This window comes from Carassius auratus, chromosome 36 (genome assembly GCF_003368295.1).
Source record: "Carassius auratus strain Wakin chromosome 36, ASM336829v1, whole genome shotgun sequence".
NCBI classification, from domain to species: domain Eukaryota; kingdom Metazoa; phylum Chordata; class Actinopteri; order Cypriniformes; family Cyprinidae; genus Carassius; species Carassius auratus.
This window is the reverse complement of record NC_039278.1, coordinates 2,408,284-2,430,820: the sequence shown is the minus strand read 5'-3', so window position 1 is coordinate 2,430,820 and position 22,537 is coordinate 2,408,284. Positions and strand designations below refer to the sequence as shown.

The 22,537-nt window shown below is 36.4% G+C and overlaps 1 protein-coding gene across 4 annotated transcripts; it reads left to right on the top strand.

Annotated features, from left to right (window-relative positions):
- Nucleotides 1–219: 219 nt before the first annotated feature.
- On the top strand, nucleotides 220–22,196 carry LOC113054954 (draxin-like). 4 transcript variants are annotated; one of them, XM_026220773.1, is made up of 7 exons: nucleotides 220–351; nucleotides 8,890–9,376; nucleotides 11,676–11,875; nucleotides 19,262–19,382; nucleotides 19,632–19,724; nucleotides 20,564–20,653; nucleotides 20,861–22,196. In XM_026220773.1, the coding sequence occupies exons 2-7, from the start codon at nucleotides 8,908–8,910 to the stop codon at nucleotides 20,971–20,973; spliced, it is 1,086 nt and encodes a 361-aa protein (XP_026076558.1). In that variant the 5' UTR covers nucleotides 220–351; nucleotides 8,890–8,907; the 3' UTR covers nucleotides 20,974–22,196. The 4 variants fall into 4 exon arrangements, with proteins under 4 accessions (XP_026076558.1, XP_026076556.1, XP_026076557.1 ...); XM_026220771.1 differs by having other exon boundaries at nucleotides 19,593–19,724; XM_026220772.1 differs by having other exon boundaries at nucleotides 11,676–11,911.
- Nucleotides 22,197–22,537: the final 341 nt, after the last annotated feature.

Genomic DNA, 22,537 nt, shown 5'->3' with positions numbered 1-22,537 from the left:
AAGCGACAGTTGCATTATGATAGTGAATGTATTACCTTTCACTGGAATAATTAGTTTAGATTACAAATGTATAATTAAACAAAAACGTTCCCTGTTTGTGAGGACTGTTGCTTGTCTCCTTTTAAGTTTTCCTTCTGAGCAGATGTGTGGGAATAAATGTTCATTCTTTCCTGTGGGATAATTGTGTGGTAAGCCTGTTCGTTGATTTTTTCTTTTTGTTTTCCCAATCCATCATCACTGAAGACTTCACAGCGGCGCGCATTCGGGGAGCGCGCTCGTTTCTCGGAGCGCGAGACAGTTCATCTGTGATCCTCTTCTTCACTCGGCTCTTTCTTAACGGAATAATACACGGTGAGAGTGCATCTCTTTTATTAATTCTCTTGCTTTAACGCATGTGTCATATCGTGTTTGTTTGCGCAAATATTTTGACGGAAACATACTACAAACGTTTCTTTTATTAGGCCTATTATTGTTTCGCTTGGGGGTTTCTGTAAGATAACTTTTGCCTCTTCTTCCTTTTCTATCCTTATTATCTTTTAAGTATATGTTTTTCATTTATATTATTTTCAAATCTCAAATTGTGTTAGTATCTTAAAAACTATGGATAACAGTATTCTTTTAAAACTTGACCATTGAGATAAGCATTGTCGCGTTTGCCATCTCTTCTTAATGTGCGTAAATGATTTATAAGCAATTTCATTTTTCGTAAAATGTTCATTATATTTTATAAAGAGGAGGAATAGAAAATGTAGGAGAGTGCGCCTGTGTGAGTGCACAAAGCTTGATCGTATCTTTATGTTCTTAATTGTGTGTCTTGAATTGAGCGGGCAGCTGAGTTTGAAAGCATGTAATTATGAATTTCAGTTAGACTCCAAATAAGGCTCTTTCTCTTTCTGCACTCATAATTATACATCAACTTGGTCCATCCATGTGAATATAAAAATTAAATTGCTTTGACACATAGAGTATGGATATACATTTGATGAGACAATACATAATTTTACTATAATGTAACAAATAACGCAAAATGTATACTTTTACAGTCAAATATAGTTGCATTTATTAATTTAATAATTTATATATTTGTTTTTATTGGCCACAATTGCTGGAATGATACATTTTTAGGAACTTTAAGTCATCATCTGGTCTTCAATTGTTTTATTTTCAATCCATTTTATGGTAATAAACAGATTTTAATAGCTCAAATAGGTAAGTATAATTTACATTATGTAAGTTAATTTAATGACATATACAGTACATGTACTCCATCCAGTAATACTTCTATAACATCATCACTTTGTACCTTAAATTGTATAATTGCGGACTGCAGTTTTCTACTGTACATGTAGCAAAATTAGTTTTTACAGTTCCGCAAAACTGTGATTCTGTGACTTTGGAAGATTCTTTTAGATGCATTTTTTTCTGGCCCCAATAAATGCTAAAGTCTCATGTAGGCTCTATTGTCATACTAACACAACAGCACAGCTTATTAATGGTGTTGAGAAGTGCTATATCCATATCTCTTTTTGGTCATACATTTCCATCATTCAGTACCTTTTTTTAAAACTTAAATATTTTACATTTTATTGTAAACCTAAACTGTTGCTTGGTAATTGTGTTTTCCACAGCTGAAATGTGTGTTGTAATTACAGAGCCACACTTTTAATCAATTATGTTTTTAAAGATGATGCACAATGCTGAATGAATGTCAAAGAAGCTATCAATAACCACGTCTGAATGACCTTCTGCTGATATAGACCATCGCTAAAACACTTCCAATCGCTTCGGCTATTAAGATATCCCAAATCAGATCAATAAAGACCTTTGTGTGATTTTTTCTCCAGCCTCAATCTCCTGCTGGCCAATTGGGAATCAGTCTTTGTGGAACACTGGAGACAGCTGGTCTATTGCTTAGCAAATGAGACACTGTTTTTGTCTCCCGCTTATCTTGTACGGAGACTGCTTTAACTCAACAGAGACATTTCCATGCGGAGTAGTTTTTCGGTTGATGTCATATGGCATGGTTCTCCATATTCCATTCTTTTTGTTATCTTCACACTTCACAACATGCCTATAGAGACTGTACTCCCACTCAGGAGTGTGTGTGCTTTTGCGTCTGACTGTTTTTGGAAGGGGATGAAGGAGGTTTCCCTGCTGTGAGGATGAGGAGCATTCTGCCAGGATGCTCAGCTAGAAGATAAGGAGACACATTGCAGGGAGCCAGTTGTGATTTGCGAAACAGAAGTGATATTTGATGGAGCACCACGTGTTGTAAGCAGTCACATTGGAGACAGGATCTCTGTCTTTTCCTCAGCTCTTGGCACCAGATGGATCCTCCTTATGGCAGTTTTAACACTTAGCCTGTTGCTATGCGTTTTGTGTCCTTGACACTTTTAAAGCTGCCAAAACGAACAATGTGAGGTGTGAAATTGCTGAAACTGTTTGTCAAGAGATGGGTACTCTCATTTGAGTCGGTTTATTTCCCTCTTCTGAAGCATTCTTTTGTTTGATTTTTGTAATTTAATAGGAGGCTGTCTGTGAAATCTTAATGTTTTGGCCAACAGTATCTCAGATTCTCAGTGAAAGATTGGAACGATGCAATTTGCGAAGCATTTGTTTTTTTCCCTTTGATTGATCTTAGTCACATATATAATGTGCTTATGGACCAACACACCAGCCGTGCAATTTCTGACTACCATTAAAAATAAATTGTGATATATCAATACTCCTGAGTATGAAATTGTACTTATGATATTTGTATTACAGTGTCATTATAGACTTTCCACATTTAGTCCAAGGATTATGGTAGGCTTAATAACAGATTTTTGTTTTTGGTACATTATCAGTCCCCGGTACATCAGTATCTGAATTACAAAACCACAGTAGTTAGACTGTTAAATATGCATGATAATGGATACATTTACAAATCTAATGATTTAAATGCTGTCATGTATAGGCACACAAAGAACATCTTTAAATCGGGGTCATATAATGAACAACTGATGACCTTAAAAGCAATCAGACCTATTCAATAACTCAATAATAAAACAAATAAATATAAGTTCATAAATTAATACCTACCTACCATCAAATTACAAAGGTGCATCTCAGCATTTTTTTTTCATTTGTGTTTTCAAATAATTTCTTCAAATATCCAAGAACTTAAAACGTATCGTAATTAAAGAGAACAAATACTCTCAAATTAGACAGAAAGCTAAACTCCAGCATTAACTTTCTTAAATTAAACTGTACGTTAACTTGAAATTGCATGAAGTTCTGAACTGTGTAAAACAGCATTGTAAAACACGAAATCAAATGTAAGTCAAGTCTGCCATGTTCTTTGCACTGTTCATAAGACATACAAATTCAGTGGGGATGCTGCCTTTTGTAGGCTGTAAGCAACAGCGTTGTAGCAAAATGTCTTTGAGGCTTCACAATAGTGCCACCCTTTCTTGATGGCTAGGACTGTCTTCACGGTCTGGCAGATTTGGTGGGTGTGAATCTGACGTGGCCAGTGGAGTGCAGCCAACTGCTTCTACACACCAAACTTGACCTGACCTAAACAACATAACTAAGGTAGACCTACATATAATACCCAGAATAGAAACTAATTAGAGTAGGCTGGTATTGACTGAGGAAATGTTCTCTGTGTCCCATATGTGGTCTGTTTCCACCTCATTCAGCATCAGAAAACTCACACAAAGATATAACCTTCTTAGATCTTCCAGTTGAGAAAGAGAAAAGGTTTCAACCTTTCATCCTGATGAAAAGGTTTTTTTTTGTTCTTCTGCTTTCTGGAGGTAGCAGGGGTGCACCAGATGGCTTATGAAGCCCCAGATCTCAGCAGGAGGAGATGTTGAAGACCTCACAGTTGAAGCTCTCCCTCCTCTTGAGATGTCAGTGAGTTCATTAGTGAGCTCCACATTCCTTTCAGACTTTTGCACAGTATCATCCAAGTCGCTTGTGAAGGCTTTTATCAGTTATTCACACAGTAGTAGGATCTGAAGTTTCTGAACACCATGTTGTGCTCACACATACTCACCACCTCGCTGTTTTCTTTCTGGGATTTTTTTTCATTCTCTTTCTGGGTCTGGCTCTCGTTGTCTTTTGCTGAGTTTCCAAGCACCATGCTGGGCTCCATGCTGTGACCCTTTGCTGAATATCCTATATGATCATAACTTGCCTGCTGTTACTCTGCAAACAGCAGAAGTACTACCGCATGAATCAACTGAGATCTTTGTTTGTTTTATGGCTATACTTCTGTGTCTTGTATCTCATATGCACTGACACTGAAGCATGTGTTTGTGTTGTTTTTTTATGATACTATGCAGGACTATCTGTTAGTTATTGGAATGTGTTTCCAGGATGTATATTTGATTATTTATGTTGGATGGGCTGGAAATGTCAAAGAAACTTAAAATTCTTTCTGTGCATTTTAAAAATATATTCAATATTTTAGCTTGATTAATTTAACATGAGGATGATGTCAAAGTTACGATATTGTATAGTTTGACCATTTAATGTGTTCTTGATTCACTAAGGCAGGGATTCCCAAACTTTTTTTGTCAGTCAAACACTTTTGAACTAAAATATTGACTTGAAGTATACACTGAGATTTTATTAAGTTAACATTTAAATAAGCTAAATACATTTTCACATGTTCAAGACTTTTTTATGTCAGTCACATGACATGCACATAAAGAATTAAATGATTTCAAGTATTTTAAATTGATTTAATTTTGTAATTATTTATTTTGGTTTTGTAATTTGGATATACCAATTTACTTGAAATACCAAAATCAGCCCCACCCCCCCATACCTCAAAATGTACCGATAACCACTATAACAAAAAAATATATCACATGAATGAATCAGAATTCATTGTAAATGGCCTGTCCATAAAACATGGCCTGTACATCTCTATGGATGTTGCACAGGGTCATACAATGAAAAACAAACACCACACACACAAAACTTAATTAATGCAATAAACAAACTAAATAAAATACATAAAATGTAACATAAAACAGCCCGAAGAATAGCAGATAACTGATGACAAAAATAAGAGGAAAGTATTAAAATTAAATATAATCAATATAATCATGTTTGAGAGACCTTTTTACCTTTTTTACAGTTTTTACTTGATTGTATTTGTAATTTGATTGTATATATATATATATATATATATATATATATATATATATATATATATATATATATATATATATTTGGTAACAGATAGCACAATAGAGAACACATATTCACTATCAACTAAGCTTTTTCCCTGACCAAACTCCTTATTTGCTGCTTATTAATAGATAGTAAGTTAGTGGTTAATTTTACATAATGGGTAGGATGAACACTTTAGTATGGGGACCAATTCTCACACACTCAGAACACATAACCATAGTAGCATGGTACTGTATAAACCAATCAAAACACCTTAGGATAACACACTTGTAATCTCCAGGAACACCGTGGTAATCACCACTCACATTTTCTGGATAAAATATTTTTATTTTTACTCTCTTGTTTTGATCAAGGCCTTTTCAAAATCTAGAAACCACATTTTGATAAACAGCCATTGTATACAAAACAAATAGACAACATTTTAACCAATGGCTGTATTATTGATTTTGCACAGCTCAGCATCTTTATAAATCGTGCATTGGATACATAAGGTTCACCATCCCCCTCTCTTTCTTGTCATCTCATGGTTAGCATCTCACCTCAAGGCAGAGCCCTGGGCCTTTGCCATCTCTTGCCAGATGTTTTATATGTTGTCCATTGCTCCTATTTAAATGGTGTGTGGTCTTTGTGGGTGAGACCCTTCCAAGCCCAGCAGGGTGCACAGCTCCCACATCTCAAGACTTCATTTCATCCCATCATTCAGCTCCCTCAAAGCTCCACCTGTTAGTCACATGACATTAGGCAGTTTTTATATGAGATCAGCATGAATCAAATCAGCCAGAGCCTTAATTTATAAATACTTTTTTTCAGGAATCTGAACAGCTTCCAGACATTTTGTATGTTTGTTTATTTTAAAAAAAAATTTTACTCTTGTATTTTTGTGTGGTGGACGAGAGACTAATGAGCTACTAACAAACACACTTGTCATCCTAACAAAGTCTACAGGGGGCTCATACTGAATAGAGACCAGCAATTGTGTGGAGACTAAAGCTCAGTGGTCGCTCTAAATTCTCTGCGGTTGTAAAAACGCACAGTTCTGTACAAATGTCTGACAGAGCCCAAAGCAGTCAGTGTGTATTCCCAAATGAAGCACCTGCAATCTTGATACAATATTCTTCTGGCAGGAGTTTTGGCTACCTAGCATCATATGCAATTTCCTTCACATAGTCTTTGTGGATGGGTTCTTAAATAGCCCGCAATGAAGTCCTCTGGTTAGCAGCCCTACACAACAATCACTGCAGGATGTGAGGTGCATTTGTATGTCTGTGGCTGATAAGGCTGGTCCAACAATTGACCAACACAAGCTCAATTCCCCATCCCCATTGATTTATAATATGCCTATGTCATCACAGAGCATAATGCCTTCCTGAGCGGGTTGCCAGGTTGATGAACTACCCCCACCCACATTAAGAAAGTCTCAGAGAGACCTATATAAGCTAATGCTGACACCAACACAATGTAAGCACACACCTAAACCCATAAAAGTGTTGGCAATAACTCAATACAAGCACTAATTGATTCTAATGCTAATGGTACTAACACAATGTTAAAACCTATACTGTATGTACACTGCCATATCTCTGAATGAGAGGATTCAACAAAGATTGGCGGTAAAAAGTTGTACTAAACCTTTCTGTGTGTGCATGCAAGACATTTTTGAATCTGAATGCAAAATTGAAAAATGTATAAAATAAACCATGGCATATCAAACGCTCCTCATTACCAGCCAGATGTACTAAACCCTCCTCATTAAATCCTGCTTAATTTTACTGAGCTTGATTCATTACCTAAATCACAGCACAGAGATACCAATTAAAAGGCAATACTGGTGAGAGATTGAGCTGCAATTTAAGTTTTGCTATCTTAATGTGCTCTCAAGTTGCAAAGGCAATGAAGAGTAATGTTCTCCTCTGATAATTTTACTTGCATCCTAAAGGCGATGGCTAGGATTTTCCTAAAGATTTTTAAAGATGTACTGTATGGAATTTGTATGATCATTTATTTATCCAGTCCAAATGAATAGGTGTACTAATTCATTTTTCTATTGAATAAATTTAGCATTTGAAGAAACTTTTGTAAAATATGATTAATGTGATGCACACTCACATATCTTAATGTTGAGATTAAGTAGTAGTACCTCTGATGACTGAGGTTACTACTACTACTACTACTACTCCTACTGCTACAACTAATGCTACTACTACTGCTATTGCTACTACTATTACTAATACTACTACTTTCTGAGTGTAAAGTAAAATGTTATTGCAAAAGTAATTAAACAGGCTGTGACAAATCCTGCCACACACAGAAGCCACAGCCACCACCTCACACATTTTTGGTTCATAAAACAGCCTCACAGCCACAAAGCCTTAATCTGATCCTGGATTTTGGCAAAGCTCCGCAATTCAGAAGATAGCCATTAACCAGAATGAAACATAGGTTAAAAACAAAAAAGATGTTCCATTCTTTGAAATGTAAACAATAAATATAAGATAAAACTGATGTGAACTTATCTTGAATTGAAATTAATTAATTGAAAAATCATTATTCATTTTGAAGTTATTATCTGGGCCTTTCTGAATAAGAGTTTCTCTAATAGATAACTTTTCAATTTTACATCTGATGTATTAATTAAATTAGCCCAATAGTCTTACTACCTACAAGGAATCTTTAGCATTAAGTGATTTTCATTTGGAATAAAATGGCTTCATTGGGCAGATTTGCATTTCTTGCACTCTTTCTCACTTGCCGAAAACATTTACAGGTATGCATTTCATCAGTTCATGCATCCCCTGGGAATCAAACCCATGACACTGGCATTTCTAGCACCATGACCTACTCTTTGAGCATGGTTATCACTACTGGAAATGTGGTTTGGTCACACAAGCCTGACAATTCATAAACTGGCTAAATTATAATTTTCTAGTTTCATTGCAATTCCTCATCTTTAATATACAAAATGCATACGAATGCATCCCACAAGTAATTACTGGTGACTGGAAACCATCAATAATAGCCTTACTCCATCATTATAAACATGACAAATCATCAGAAATATAAAGACATGTAAAGTTAGCATGCTTGTATCAGTACCACTGGTGCCGGTCTTAAATATTACGTGAGCAGCTCTCAGGGACAAAGGGGCCAGATTTACTGAGGGGAGAATCTGAGGATGAGAGCAGACCTCAGATGATCAAAGTAAAACCCATGTCACTGATTTGCATGGTGAGAACCATGGTGAGAACCTCCTCATAAGCTTGACTTTGATATGCCACCTGAGGAAAGATTCTTCCTTTGGATCCTCTTATTCTTAGCCTATGGGAATCCAAACCTGATATTTAGTCTGGCATGTTTTCTCAACACATTTAGGTTGCCTTTGAGCTCTTGTTTATTTCATGTCAAAGCAAAGCAAAGCAAAGCCATTATTTAAATATGAAAGTATATTTGTGGGTGTAACATGATGCTCTGGTTAGTTTAGTTTATTGAGGAAAAAGTCAGAGTTAATTGATAGTTTAGAGTGAAAATTGGACCTTAAAAATAAAGTGTAACCTAAAATGCCATTTGTTGTTGTTGATATTTAGGAATTAAACTATTCATGATATGTCAAAAAATAAAAAAAGTATATTTAATAAGTATTTCTTAAAATAATACATGTATTCAAAGTGCAAAAGTCTGACTTGATCTTGCTCTAAACAACAGGTTGCACTGTGTTTGAAGATGGCGGCTCCTGGCTTTTGTCGTCTCTTAGCTCTGCTCCTCATCACACTGTCCCACACCTCGTACAGCTCTGAGACCCCATCAGAAGATTCCAAACAGAGTCTGGCTCTTTCTTCCACCTCTGACTCCAAGCAACACCATGACACGGGACTTCTGGGCGGCAGCCAACCACGAAGACACTGGTCACGTAAAGATAAGGATAGTGTTGCGCTTCACTCTCGAAGGCTGCTGGATCGACCGGAGGATGATGGGACAAGTCTGGAGGGTCTAAGCCCTGTAAGGCTGGAGATAGGGCCTGGGGAGAGTATGAGGACGGAGGTTCATGAGGAGGTCAGGGGTCCTGCTCATATGCGGCGGGGAAATCATCCAACAGAGGGTGAGTTCAATCGTAAAGGCAGGAGACATGGCCACGGGCATCAGGCTGATCACAGAAAACAGGGAGGCAAAAGAGACAAGGGTCGAGCTAAAGGTAATTGAGATTTGCTGAATTTTCAACTTAGATAATATGAGTCGTGCAATATGATAAGCATTTTATTTCATAATAAATCATCCCTCATATTTCTGTTGTTGAAACATCTATGCCAAAAGGACAAAGGAATCACAGTGGTGCCAATTTTTTAAAGTGTTTAGTCTTTACAAGAACCAACTAAGAGCTTTTTGGTTATTACTAGGGTTGCCAACTTCACAAAGGGAAAATAAAGGATTATCATGGTTTTTCATAGAAAAATAAGACACACTCACACACACACACACACACACACACACAATATATATATATATATATATATATATAAAGTGAACATATATTTAATATGAGCTGCTTTTGGTGCTTGCCAATTTTATATTTGTCATTTTGTGTTTCAAGAATAAGGTCCAAGGTAAAGAATACGATGGAAGTTACTTGAATGTAAAATGTTTTTCTCTTTTTAAAGGGGTGGTTTATTACATTTTCACTTTTTAAAAGTTAGTCTGTAACGTTGCTGTTTGAGCATAAACAATATCTGCAAAGTTACGAATCTGAAAGTTCAATGCTAAATGAAGATATTGTCTTTTAAAATTCGGACAGTTTAATGCCTACAAAAACGGCTGGTAGGGACTATAAAAAATTACTTAGGAATTAAATTAGAGGAAGACAAAACTAGAGGTGCATGTAAAAATCTATTTTGATATGAATCTCGATTATGTCTTCTAAAGATTCTAATGGATTCAAAATCAATGTTCTAAAGCAGCGGTTCTTAATACTGTTCCACACGTTCCCCCTGCTCTGCACATGCTCTGCATCTCTCTCTCTCTCTCTCTCTCTCATTCAGCTCAGCTCCAACAGTGAACTGTTCCATTTATACACTTATTTTCACATAGCTATGAGAAGCATTAAACATGGGTGCACGTGCGGTTGCCGTACTGTGTTAAAGCTTTAATCAGTATAAAACGTATATTAAAAGCTAACATAAACAGTAGCATTTACAAATAACAGCTTATCTAAAAGTATGAGACAACAACAAACAAGGGGCTGTAACTGGATGATGATGTAGAGGATCATTCTTGAATAAGTTTCATGATCAGCATAGCAGTCAATCAACGGGACAACAGGTCATGTATGGGACAAATCAATTAGGCCCAATATATGGGATGTCCTGGCTAATATGGGACAGTTGGCAACCCTAGTTATCACAAAACAATTTAAAAGTTAAACCTCGCGAAGCGGAGTGGTCTTGTATCAGCCTGAAGGGGTTTATTCTAAGATAACAACCGGCTGGATATACATTATCCCGCTTATTACACGGGTAAAAAAAGAAAATTATTTTTACCATATATGTTGAAATTAATGCTGAAGTCTTCCATTGTAACACAGTGTGTTAAGTTTGGTTTTCAGTTAAGGTGTTTACAGTCACAATGGCACCAGACAGTCAACGGTAGCGGAGTGCCTCATTAAGCATACAAGTATTAACAGTCAAGATAACTCGTAATACCCAGATGAGCAATGTTTTATTCAATTTTGCGGTTGTTGTTGAGATTCTTAAAAATTCCTAATTTGTGATCCACAGAAGAAAGATCAAAGAAGTTAACGTGATTAATGATTAATAGATAATTTTGAATAAAATAATTTTGATTAACATGACAATAAAGTTGAATCTAATCTAATCTGATCTAATCTAATTAATGATTAATAGAAAAAAAGAGCAGCATGTATTTGAAATAGAAATCTAACATTGTAACATAATAAAAATTTGATAGTGTCATCACAGCTTTCTCAAAAATATTAAGCACCACAACTGTTTTCAAAATTGAGTCAGAAATGTTTCTTGAGCAGAAAATCAGCATATTAGAAATATTTTTGAAGGATCATGTGACACTGAAGACTGGAGTACTGGTGCTGAAAATTAAGCTTTGCTGCAGGCATACATGAAAACATCATACATTTTAAAATATATGTAAAATTGTAATAATATTTAGCAATTTTGTTGTTTTTACTGTATTTTGATAAAATAATAAATGCAGCCTTAATTGGCAAGCATTAGAGACTTCTTTCAAAAATATTTACAAAAATCATAATATTCCAAACTTTTGTACAAACTTTTTCACTGTATAGAATTTAATATTTTTTTTTAACAATAATGCCCTGAGATGTTCAATACACCTATGGGGTAGAGTAACATTGGGTTTGATTCTGTGTCTATAACTAGCCATATGAGATGTTTGCCAGGTCTGAACTACGAATACTAATTTTATTAAAGACCGACCATAGTTTCTCTCTCTTTTTCTCCTAGGGGATCTCTATGACCCTGAACCAGAATTAGGTTCCTTGTTGAAGGATATGAATGCATTTGAGGATGGTTTTTACACCTCCCCGCCCAATCACGACAATGCCCCACTCACTGAAGCTCCCTCCCCTCTCTTCCCCATTTTGGTAACCACGGCAATCAACGAGCATCCCCCAACACTGTCCCCAGCCTCCACCAAACCCCAGGTACCCTGGCAAGCAGGAGCGTCCTTGAGTATGAAGGTCTGTTGTGTTGTCCAGAGTGTTTAGTTTCATAAGATGCTGTTATTCTCTCATTTACACAGAGGACTGTGCTCAATATGTCAGGAGCATATAAGCATTTTTGCATTGTTTGGGAGGGAATAAGCGCAGAGCAGTTTGCCTTGATCATATATATATATATATATATATATATATATATATATATATATATATATATATATATATATATATATATATATATATATGATCTTTGTTAAACAGTTCACTAGCATCCTGGTTTTATTGTTAGAAATACTTAGTGGCATTACTCTTGAGACGTTTTGCTGCTGTCAGCCTGCGTTAAACCGCCTTGAGTCTTTTTCCACTCTGTCATTTTATTGTTAGATCCCAAAATGAACATCTTCATTGTAACCTCACACTGTGGCAGATACTGAAATGCCGTTTGGAGCCAGTAGTGGTGGTACTTGTCAACCTTGTGGTGTGCAGCACTTCATCACAAAGATTTATTTACCTGTGCTTCTGTGCCGTGCTTATTACTGAGTGCCGCCCGGGGCTGGATCATACAGAAGTAAAATTACCCAGCTCGCTTTGCACCAAGGAGGAGGTGGAGGAGGGGAGCTGTCACCAGAGCGAGTGAGGGGTGAGAAGTCGCTCGCTCGCCCATCCTCCTGCTCCTCTTTTTCACAGCCATCTGTTCTGCTCCATTCTCCTCCCTGGAACTCTTTTTACCACTCCCTGTATATATTCAGATTCTCTTGAGTGATATTACTAGACCTGGATATTAATGGTATTTAATAAAAACTACATTTGTATTTCCTTAAGGAAATACAAACGCTTACAAAGCAGCAACACAATAGTGTTTTTGCTAAAATAATCCAGAAAGCAAAGTAAACTGACAGAATGAGACAGAGAGATGAGCATAAGCAGATACTGGTGAAAATTCTATTATTTAAAGTCAATAGGTGATTTCTAAATTTTAATCTTAAATAGATTAAATCTTGAGGTATCAATTTAATTAAATTTTTATTGTATTTTATTTTGTTGTATTTTATTGTATTTTACTTTACCTTTCTTTACCTTACCTTACCTTACCACACCTCAGCAGTAATAGTCTTTTTATTAAAATTAAATAAATAATAAATAGATTTTTGGGAAATAAAGAAAAAGAAAGAGGAACAGTAAAAGAGCAAGAATAAGAATTTTATTTCAAAATATTCACCCATGCAGTCTTTTTTTTTTGTGTGTGTGTGTCAAGTCAAGTCACCTTTATTTGTATAAAACTTTGTGCAATACTGATTGTCAAAGCAGGTTTACAGTGTAAAACAGGAAAACAGTTTGTCAGTAATGAAAAAGGACTATAACAAAGAGGTTTTTTTTTTCAGCTTAAGTCTGCATTTTTGCATTTTTGTAAAATGTAATATGTTGAATATATAGAAATGCATGTATGAAAAAGAAGAAATGCTAAAAGCAAAATGGTGTACAAGCCTGTATGTTAGTGGTATGGCTACACAGAGCATTATGGCTACACAAAATTTAAACTGTAACACACAAACCCCAGCTGCTACTCAAATGCTGTGAATTGCAGTTCAGTTACTTAAATTACAGTAGACATTTCTAATTATGCTTCGATCACTAACAGCCTTAGATAAAGAAACACAAAGACAGATCTTCAGTTTGCACTTAATCTAACTGCCATTCCTCTACTATATCAGCTGTAGTCTTTAGAGACCCTCTATATACATATCCATCTATCTATACTACTCCAAATATTTTAAATACAAGGTATAATTTGATCACAAAATAACATTTCAAGAGAGAATGTTGAAGAATGTGGTATTTTGAATTTGGTTTCACACAGTGATTTTTCCTTGTATTGCTGAGGCACTGATTAGCAGAAGTCAGTCATTACTCTGGTTAGATTCTCTCTGTCCTCTCCAGTCATTCAACTCCCAGAAGAGCACCATCCTCAATGATGTTCACTTGTACTGTGTCAGTGCCGCTGCTGCTCCAGCCGCTGGCAAAAACTTTAAAGGAGCACACACACATATCAGCATGTGAGGCCAGAAGCTTTAGAGTGCAGGATTCAGTGTATACACATCTAAGAGTCAGATTTACTAACAGCTTGCACCAGCGCAAACTGTTTTACTAAAGACATGCAGTGAAAAATTAGTGATGAAAAGTCATTTTTGTGGCTGACCTTATTGCATATGGAGTTGTAGGAAAATTGATTGGAGGAGACTATTAATGAAGTATGTACCGTATTTTCCGGACTATAAGTCACACTTTTTTTCATAGTTTGGCTGGTCCTGCGACTTATAGTCAGGTGCGACTTATCAAAATTAATTTGACATGAACCGAGAGAAATGAACCAAGAGAAAACATTACCATCTCCAGCCGCGAGATGGCGCTCTATGCTGCTCAGTGCTTCTGTAGACGGTAATGTTTTCTCTTGGTTCTTGGTTCTAAATAAATGCGACTTATAGTCCAGTGCGACTTATATATATATTTTTCCACATCATGACGTATTTTTGGACTGATGCGACTTATACTCAGGTGCGACTTATAGTCAGAAAAATACGGTATAGAGATTTATTAAAACTTGCGGTAGTCAATTATTATTATTAATTTTTTTTTTGGCAGAACTTTCCACTCTCATCAGTGCTTTTATGGTATTGCAGTCTCATGCTAGGTTGCCTTGTTTAGTAAATCTAGCCCTACTGTAGGTATGCTACTGTATTAGAACACAAAAGGGTACATTTTGAATGTTACACCTCTTTTTAGCATTTCAGTGGACATGGAAAATACAAGTGAATTTCAGGGAACTTTAGAATTGGGATTTTCAGTTATGTATATTGTGGTGTATGCAAATTTCCAATATTGTTATATTTTTTCCCCTTATCTTTTCAAATTATTGTTTATTATCTATACATCATTATTCATCATTCATAGGACTGCATGATTAATCGCATTTGATTGTCATGTGTGTCTCGTCAGTAAAGCCGGTTCTGTGATTAGCAGTAAATGTCCACCTGATTTCAAATATATTATATTTATATGTAAAGGATGTTCTTTGAATTTATCTTTCATTGTACTAGATATTCTTTCCAAGAGTTAGTATTTGCAAAGTGATATTTGAAGATTACTAACTTCTCCTGTTTCAGCATTGAATGGTGTAAAACGTTTCCGGTTACGTACAGTATGTAACCATGGATCCTCGAGGGAATGAGATGCAGTGTTTAAGAGGTTTGGGAATGCCCTCTGCATGACCATGCTCTGAATCACATGTGTAATCAGCCCAATCGAAAGACAAGACATCATAGGCGGGTGACGTCATCAACCAGGAAGCTAAAAAGCATGTGCGGCAGAGCCTGCGTCAGCCTCTAGGAATGAAGCAACCGTTGGCAGAAATGCTGGAAGTATGTCAGTGAGACGCAGCATCTTGTTCCCTCGAGGAACCATGGTTACATACGTAACCTGAGATGTTCCTCTTCAGTAACTTGAGCTGCATCAAAGCACTTTGGGAACAAGATGCCCACACTGCCAGAATTTCAGTTCCCTGCCCGAAAGCTGCTAGGGCGTGAGAACAGACAAGCACGGAGTGGCTTGCAAATCTAAACCATATAATTTGATGAAGGTACTAGGTGTGGACCAACCCGGAGCATCGCAGATGTCCTGCATGGACTCACCTGCTAGAAAGGCCTTGGAGGCCACCATACTCAGATTTCAGTGAGCCTTGATCCACAAAGACGAGGGGGGATCTGAGGACTCATAGGAAATGGAAATAGCATCCACTATCCACCTGCTGAGGGTCTGTTTATTTACTGGAAGACCTCTCTTAGGGGGACCGTAACACACAAGCCCTTGGTCTGCCCTTCTCCATATTCTCTGTGGAACGCATGTGTCCAGAAACAGTTAAGCTTCTGCTGGTCTGGCTCCCTGAGGGAGGAGGACAGAAGGCCTGAAGTATGAGGGTGTAGAAGAGGGGACTTTAGTGACATACTCTACTCGAGGGTACAAAAACACTTTGGCCAAACCGGGCGCAAAGTCAAGATAGGAAGGGGCCACAGAAAGGTCTGCAGATCCCCTACTCTCTTAAGAGAAGATATCACCAGAAGAAAGGTAGTCTTTATTGTAAGATGATGATCAGAAATCTCCTCAATTGGCTCAAATGGATGCTTACAGAAAGCTTCTAACACCACAGCCAGGTTCCACGTGGGGACATGAGAACGTACTGGGGGCATCAGCAAGGGGGTGTCTGCCCAATAACTGACCACTAAGAAAGGTGTGGTAGGCAATGGCCGCCATGTAGCATTTAGGATGGAGTGGGTCAACCCTGGAGAGATGCGGGCCTGCAGAAACTCCAGTTCTGTACCAACCAGGCAGTTAACTGGGTCGAGCTGGAAGCCTCGGGCCACACCCATAACTTCCCATAACAGCTTCGGGTGGGGATAGATTATTGCACCCCCCCCCCCATGCCTGTGAGAGGAGTTCCCTCCTGACGGGAATCTCTCATGCAGAGCCGACGGGAATGGAAATCAGGTTAGAGAACCATACTCGGCCCGGCCAGAACAGGGCTAATAGCAGTAGATGGACCCTCTCCCTGCTCACTTTCTCCAGAACTCACAGATGAAGCCTCGGCCTTTGCCAAATCTTTGCCAAAGCATCCAGTCCCAGTGGAGCTAGATGAGCCAGAGAGAACCAGAGCGGACTGTGCAATGTCTCTTGAATCGCAAACACATCCACTTGAGCCTTGCCAAAGACTCATGTTGGACGCAGCTGCCATTAGACCCAGCAATCTCTGAAACTGTTTGACAGTGAGTGACTGGTCTGCATTCACTCTCTTGACTGCAGTTAGGATTGACTCACATGCCTGCATCGTAGTCGAATCCCACACCACGCCCAGGTCTTGGCGTTTAGTCTTAACCACAATTCTTTCATGTGAGCGAGAACAAGATCTCAATGACGAATCGCTATCTACTCTGAACAAGCTAAAATCAACCAATCGTCATTGTAGTTGAGTATGCAAATATTCTGGAGTCGTAATGGACCCAGAGCAGCATCCACACAATTAGTGAAAGTGCGGGGTAAGAGTGCAAGGCAGAAGGGAAGAACCTGATATTGGTATAATTTGCCCCCAAAAGCAAACCTCAGGAACTTCCTGAGAGTAGGAAGGATGGAAACATGGAAGTATGTCCTCGGACCAGATCTGAGACCCAACTTGAACATCTTGAACTTTAGTCGCATGACTGAGCAGTTTAGCTGATGCAGATCTAAAATCAGACTCAACCCCCCTTCCTTCTTTGGAACAATGAACTGGATTCTGTAGCCTCTCTCTGCAGTATGCAGGACCCATTGAGACACATTTATCAGTAGCTTCCACAGAGGCCAAATTTTGGAATGAGATGAGATGAAAAATTTTATTTTTGTCACATTTATTTGTTTAGTGCTTTTCACAGTACTTAAAGTTTCAAAGCAGATTTACAGAAAATTCTTGTTTCAGTGTTACTGTCTTTGGGATCTAATAAATAGGGAACATTTCATTACACCCCTTATATCTCTGAAACCATTGTATTTTGCTAAAGTTCTAAAATCATGTTAAAATTTACCCTAAAAAGTGGACTGAACACAATTAAAATAAACAAATGAATGGATGGCTGGATGAATGAATGTTTAGTTAAACAGATACATTTATGAATTAATTATTCATTATTCTTAACCCTTCAGTGGATTAAGGCGATGATTAGACTTGTGATCATCATGATTATGAGGTCCCACTCTATATTAGGTGGCCTTAACTACTATGTACTTACATAAAAAAATAAGTACAATGTACTTATTGTGTTCATATTGTATTGTAAAACACTTTTGCTGCTATTGAGGTGGGATAGGGGTAAGGTTAGGGAGAGGGTTGGAGGTATGGGTAAGTTTAAGGGTGGGTTAAGGTGTAAAGTATGGGTCAACAGTGTAATTATAAATGTAATTACAGAAATTAAATACAGATGTAATTACATGTAGTTTTTTAAAATATAAGTACAATGTAAAAACATGTATGTACAGAATAAGTACATTGTACTAAATTATTAATTAAAATGTAAGTACATAGTAGTTAAGGCCACTTAATATAAAGTGGGTCCGATTATGACATATGGATAATAGTCTTGTAAGTCATCCATAGCTGACATCATCTGAAGTCTTCACATGTTAGGCTGGACCTATATTGGAGCTGGTGCAGTCTCTAGTAACCTCAGGATGGATGTCATAAGATACAGCAGAAACCAGAAAGCGAAAAGATTAGTATAACTGCTGTTCATGTTATTTTAGACAAAGATGATCTGCAATTTGTTACAATTACATAAGACATAACTGGAATTCTATATTTTGAGATGTGTTCTGTAAATGCTTGGCTTAAGAGATGTCTTTAATCAACACTGAAACTGAAAGAACTGAGTGCTGGCCATTATCAGGAAGGCTGTTCCAGAATTTAGGAGCCAAATGTAGAAAAGCTTCTAAATCAGACTTTGATATCCTAGAGTTCTCTGACCTTATGATGGATTGTAATGAGATAGATGTTTAAAATACATTACAGCTTGAGAATTTAGGGCTTCATATGTAGCAATATTTTAAAATTAAGGCAGAATTTGAAAGGTAGCAGTCGAGAGACAATAAAATTGGTGCGATAAGATAATTTTCATCAGAAAGAGATAACATGTTCCATAACTCACCATTGTTTCAAAGGTGGAAGAAGGTGGTGACATGGAAAATACGATAAAAAAAACTTTACTCTCTACTATAACACCTAGATCTTTAATTGTATAGGTAAGAGTAATATTTTGGCCCAGTGACTAATAAAATTAGCGGTCATCCATCCTTTCATGTTTTTAATACACTTTAAATTGGAATAATTGTGTGAGGCCAGGCAGTTCATTGTTAAATGATATCAACATTGAGCCTATTTATGATTATAAATGCTCTTGGTTTTATTATGCATTATTTATCAGTGTACATTATTTCAAAAATAAATAAAATATTTTAAATATATTCTTAAAATCTAAAAAAGATGATGACCAGTAGGTGGCGCTATCACTAAACTTGGCTTACATGATGCTTCCTCTGAACATGTGAGCCGGGACTAGCACAATATGTCACTTCACAGAAGTTAGTATTCTGAAAACTATATAGTATCTTTAAGAATTTCTTCATTATTTTAGTGTTGTTAGTATTTCAGAGTTTTCCTCAGCTATCGTCTAATATAAATCAGTGCAAAGTTGTTATATCACAGGTTTTAAATTATCAGCTTGCTTAAAGTTGACGTCAAGTTGATCACCCAGAATAAACCTTTCTAAAACCATGTTTTAAATACTTCTCATTCAGATGCCGGGTCGAGGGAAGACTCAAGGGGAGGTGATGCCGACTCTGGATATGGCACTCTTTGACTGGACTGATTATGAGGATATGAAGCCTGTAGACACTTGGCCATCCAACAAAAGAAAAGGTATGAAAGTACATTCTCAAGTTTAATAAAAAACTGTTTTTACTAATATGTTTACAGCAGCACTATCTTTAGACATATATATTTTTATATAGATCAAAAGATCTGAAAATCTGAATAATATTTGATTATAAGATTGTATGTATTTCTCCCAGATCTTTAAACCTCTAAGCATAAATAATTATCAAACTCAGAGCTGATTTCTGAATAAAGGATTTCGGAGTCCTGTGTCTGTCTATTTCCCCAATAAAGATAAACGGCGTGGCAAAAACAAGAGTAATGGGAACACAACGCTTGATGCTGATGTCATTGACCCATGTGACCATCATCTCGACTGCCTTCCTGGTCAGTGCAAAGCTATATTTGTTTTTGTTCACCCATTCACCAGATTACAAATTTACCATTACTTACCATTCTTTCAATTAAACTTGTATGATTTTATTTTTTCCCGTGGAACACTGATAGTACATTAAAAAAAAAAAGGTCTTCTGAAAAACTATTATATAAACTATTATAATCCAACAAACTACTATTAGGAGTTTTTACATTACATCAGGGCACTAATCTGACACAATGTAATACAGCGAAAAGAAACTAAAGCTCTCTTCTAAAATCTCTTCCAAATGCATTATATCTTTTGTCCTAACCTGCTGTGACAAATTATAAACAACATTTCTAAGTTTGTATTTCGACAGCATATGAAATATGTAATATCTCCAGCATGCAAACTTTTTTGCTCAAGAGCATTAAATCCATGTGCCACATGTCACATGCTTCTATCCTGTTAGCTACCACAATGACTTTTCAATGATGTTTGCAAAAGTTTGTTGGAACAATGGTTTCAGGAAATGGCAAATTGGCAAAATGGCAAATAAGATTATAATATTGCTCTTCATTAGAAAAGGGTTGCCTGGAATTTGTTTTTCTTTCTTTCTTTCTTTCTTTCTTTCTTTCTTTCTTTCTTTCTTTCTTTCTTTCTTTCTTTCTTTCTTTCTTTCCAGAATATACCTTCTGTCTTTCACAATAGAAAAAAGTATTATTGGTTTACAGTGATGTGAGTAAATGATGATAAAATGATTTTTTTCCCCAGTGAACTGTTTCTTTAATATGATATTTATTAGCAAGAAATATTATAAAAATATTTCCAGTGTTTACATTTATGGTTCATCTTGTGCTACGTTCAGGTTCCTGTTGTGATCTGAGAGAACATGAGTGCAAACCTCACAATCGTGGCCTAAACAACAAGTGTTATGATGACTGCATGTGTGAAGAGGGTGGGTATGGCTTTTTTGGTTTCCTTAGAAGGAAAAATTAACATTCTACAGCAATAGACAAAATATAGAAAGGAATCTCATAAAACTCAGGAGCATCTCTGGGTCGTAACAGTATTTACTTAAAGAAAATTAAGTTTATTTTTATAACTATAAAGATCTTTTACGTTGCATCAAGGCACTAACCTGAGAAAATGTTAAATTCTTTAGGTCTGCGTTGTTATGCCAAGTTCCACCGCAAGCGGAGGGTGACCCGAAGACGGGGTCGCTGTGTGGAGCCAGAATCAGCCAACAGCAACCAAGGAGCCTTCATAACCATCTGACATATAGAGAGATACCCCATGACTGATGATGGACTGTTCTTTGAAGAATGTGGGTCAAAATTAAACTCCCTCAGCCCACAGTATAAATGTACATACACTGTTCATCTGCCTGTCAGGGGTGAGCACGATTCAGAATTAAATATAAAATGGCTTCTTGGATATAAATTGAGGTAGAAATCAGGATACAGAATTAATTTGAAACAGGAAGTCAATTTTTTTTTTCCATTTTTAATTGACCATAAACGTTGTCACACACTCAACATATGGGATATAAACACTAGATGATATTAATAATACAATTTTGAAATGCCATCTATTAAAATTTGTCTGTGATTTATAATTTCATTAAATATAATAAAATTATGTTTTTGTACCATGGAATTAATCCAAGACAATTAATGGACCACTGAATTTTCTAACATACTTTTATTAGTTGTACACTTTTGTGGATAGATAAGATCAGTATATTATGTAATTGATAGATTCAAATTTGGTCAGTATTTTTGTTTCTTTTTCTTTTTTCTTCAATAAAATTATTTGAAAATAATTTGGCAATTTTTTGGTGATGCAGGGCGGCATAATTAAGATATGAAAATCTGAATATGAGAATTCACACTTATGAATTTAAAGAAAGCAGATTCTTAAATTATGAATTTTGTCCAACACTGCTATTTGTTAAAACTTACATATAAGTTTGTACAGAATCATTTGTGTCTGAATGGAAGGCTTTTTCTAATGATGATTGTTGTACTGCTGTCAATAACTACTGCTACTCCTGTATTAATGGATATTGATTTGTTTGGTTTATTTGTAATTTATGCTTTATTTATTCAAGTACCAAACAGCTTCTTTTATCGAGAGATGTATCAATGTGCTCTTCTTTAACGACTGTGCGTTCTGACAGAAAGATGTTTGGGTGAATGAGTGACCTGTGGGGGTTCGAGGGATAGAGATGGACAGTGAGAGATTGAGGGAGAGATGGATGACTTGTCAGTTTAAACCACTGAGCTTCTTTATGGTCTGACACACCTTTGCGTCCCATCAATGTCTTGATTTAACTGTTTATTAGACTTTTATGTTAGTGGAGCTGAAAAACTTTAGTCTTTGTAAACTCTTTTCTGTCACTTTGTTTTCGACTTGAAATTTCTCACACTTGATAAATTGTTGATTATTTTTAACTGGTATACCAGAAATAAACTTAACTAAGGACACTAGGATCCTAACAGTTTTTTTATTTATTACAGATGCTCTGAGCCAATGGCACACTCTCTGATATATTGTAAATATAAGTTTCAACCTTTCGAAGCGGGTCAATTAGGAAATACAACAGTTACATTTGAAGTAGTGCACTTCATGTTACCATGCACGGCTACTTGTAGGTTCAAGATCTAATTGCATGGGGTACTCTGATGTGCAGTGTACATGAAAGTATAGTGTGCTTAGCACTGTATCCCACAATGCAACAATGATTGATTGATATAATATAATCTTATTATTTTTTTCTTTACTCATTGTCTTTTTTATGATATCATAATACAATCTTACTCTTACCATTATACCCAGT

Bases quoted from the DNA above. Each gene is read 5' to 3' on its own strand.
- LOC113054954 (XM_026220770.1), top strand. From the start codon at position 8,908: ATGGCGGCTCCTGGCTTTTGTCGTCTCTTAGCTCTGCTCCTCATCACA. The intron at 11,912-19,261 runs GTCTGTTGTGTT...CTTCTCATTCAG, and splicing joins GAGCGTCCTTGAGTATGAAG to ATGCCGGGTCGAGGGAAGAC. The intron at 19,383-19,592 runs GTATGAAAGTAC...TTCTGAATAAAG, and splicing joins GCCATCCAACAAAAGAAAAG to GATTTCGGAGTCCTGTGTCT.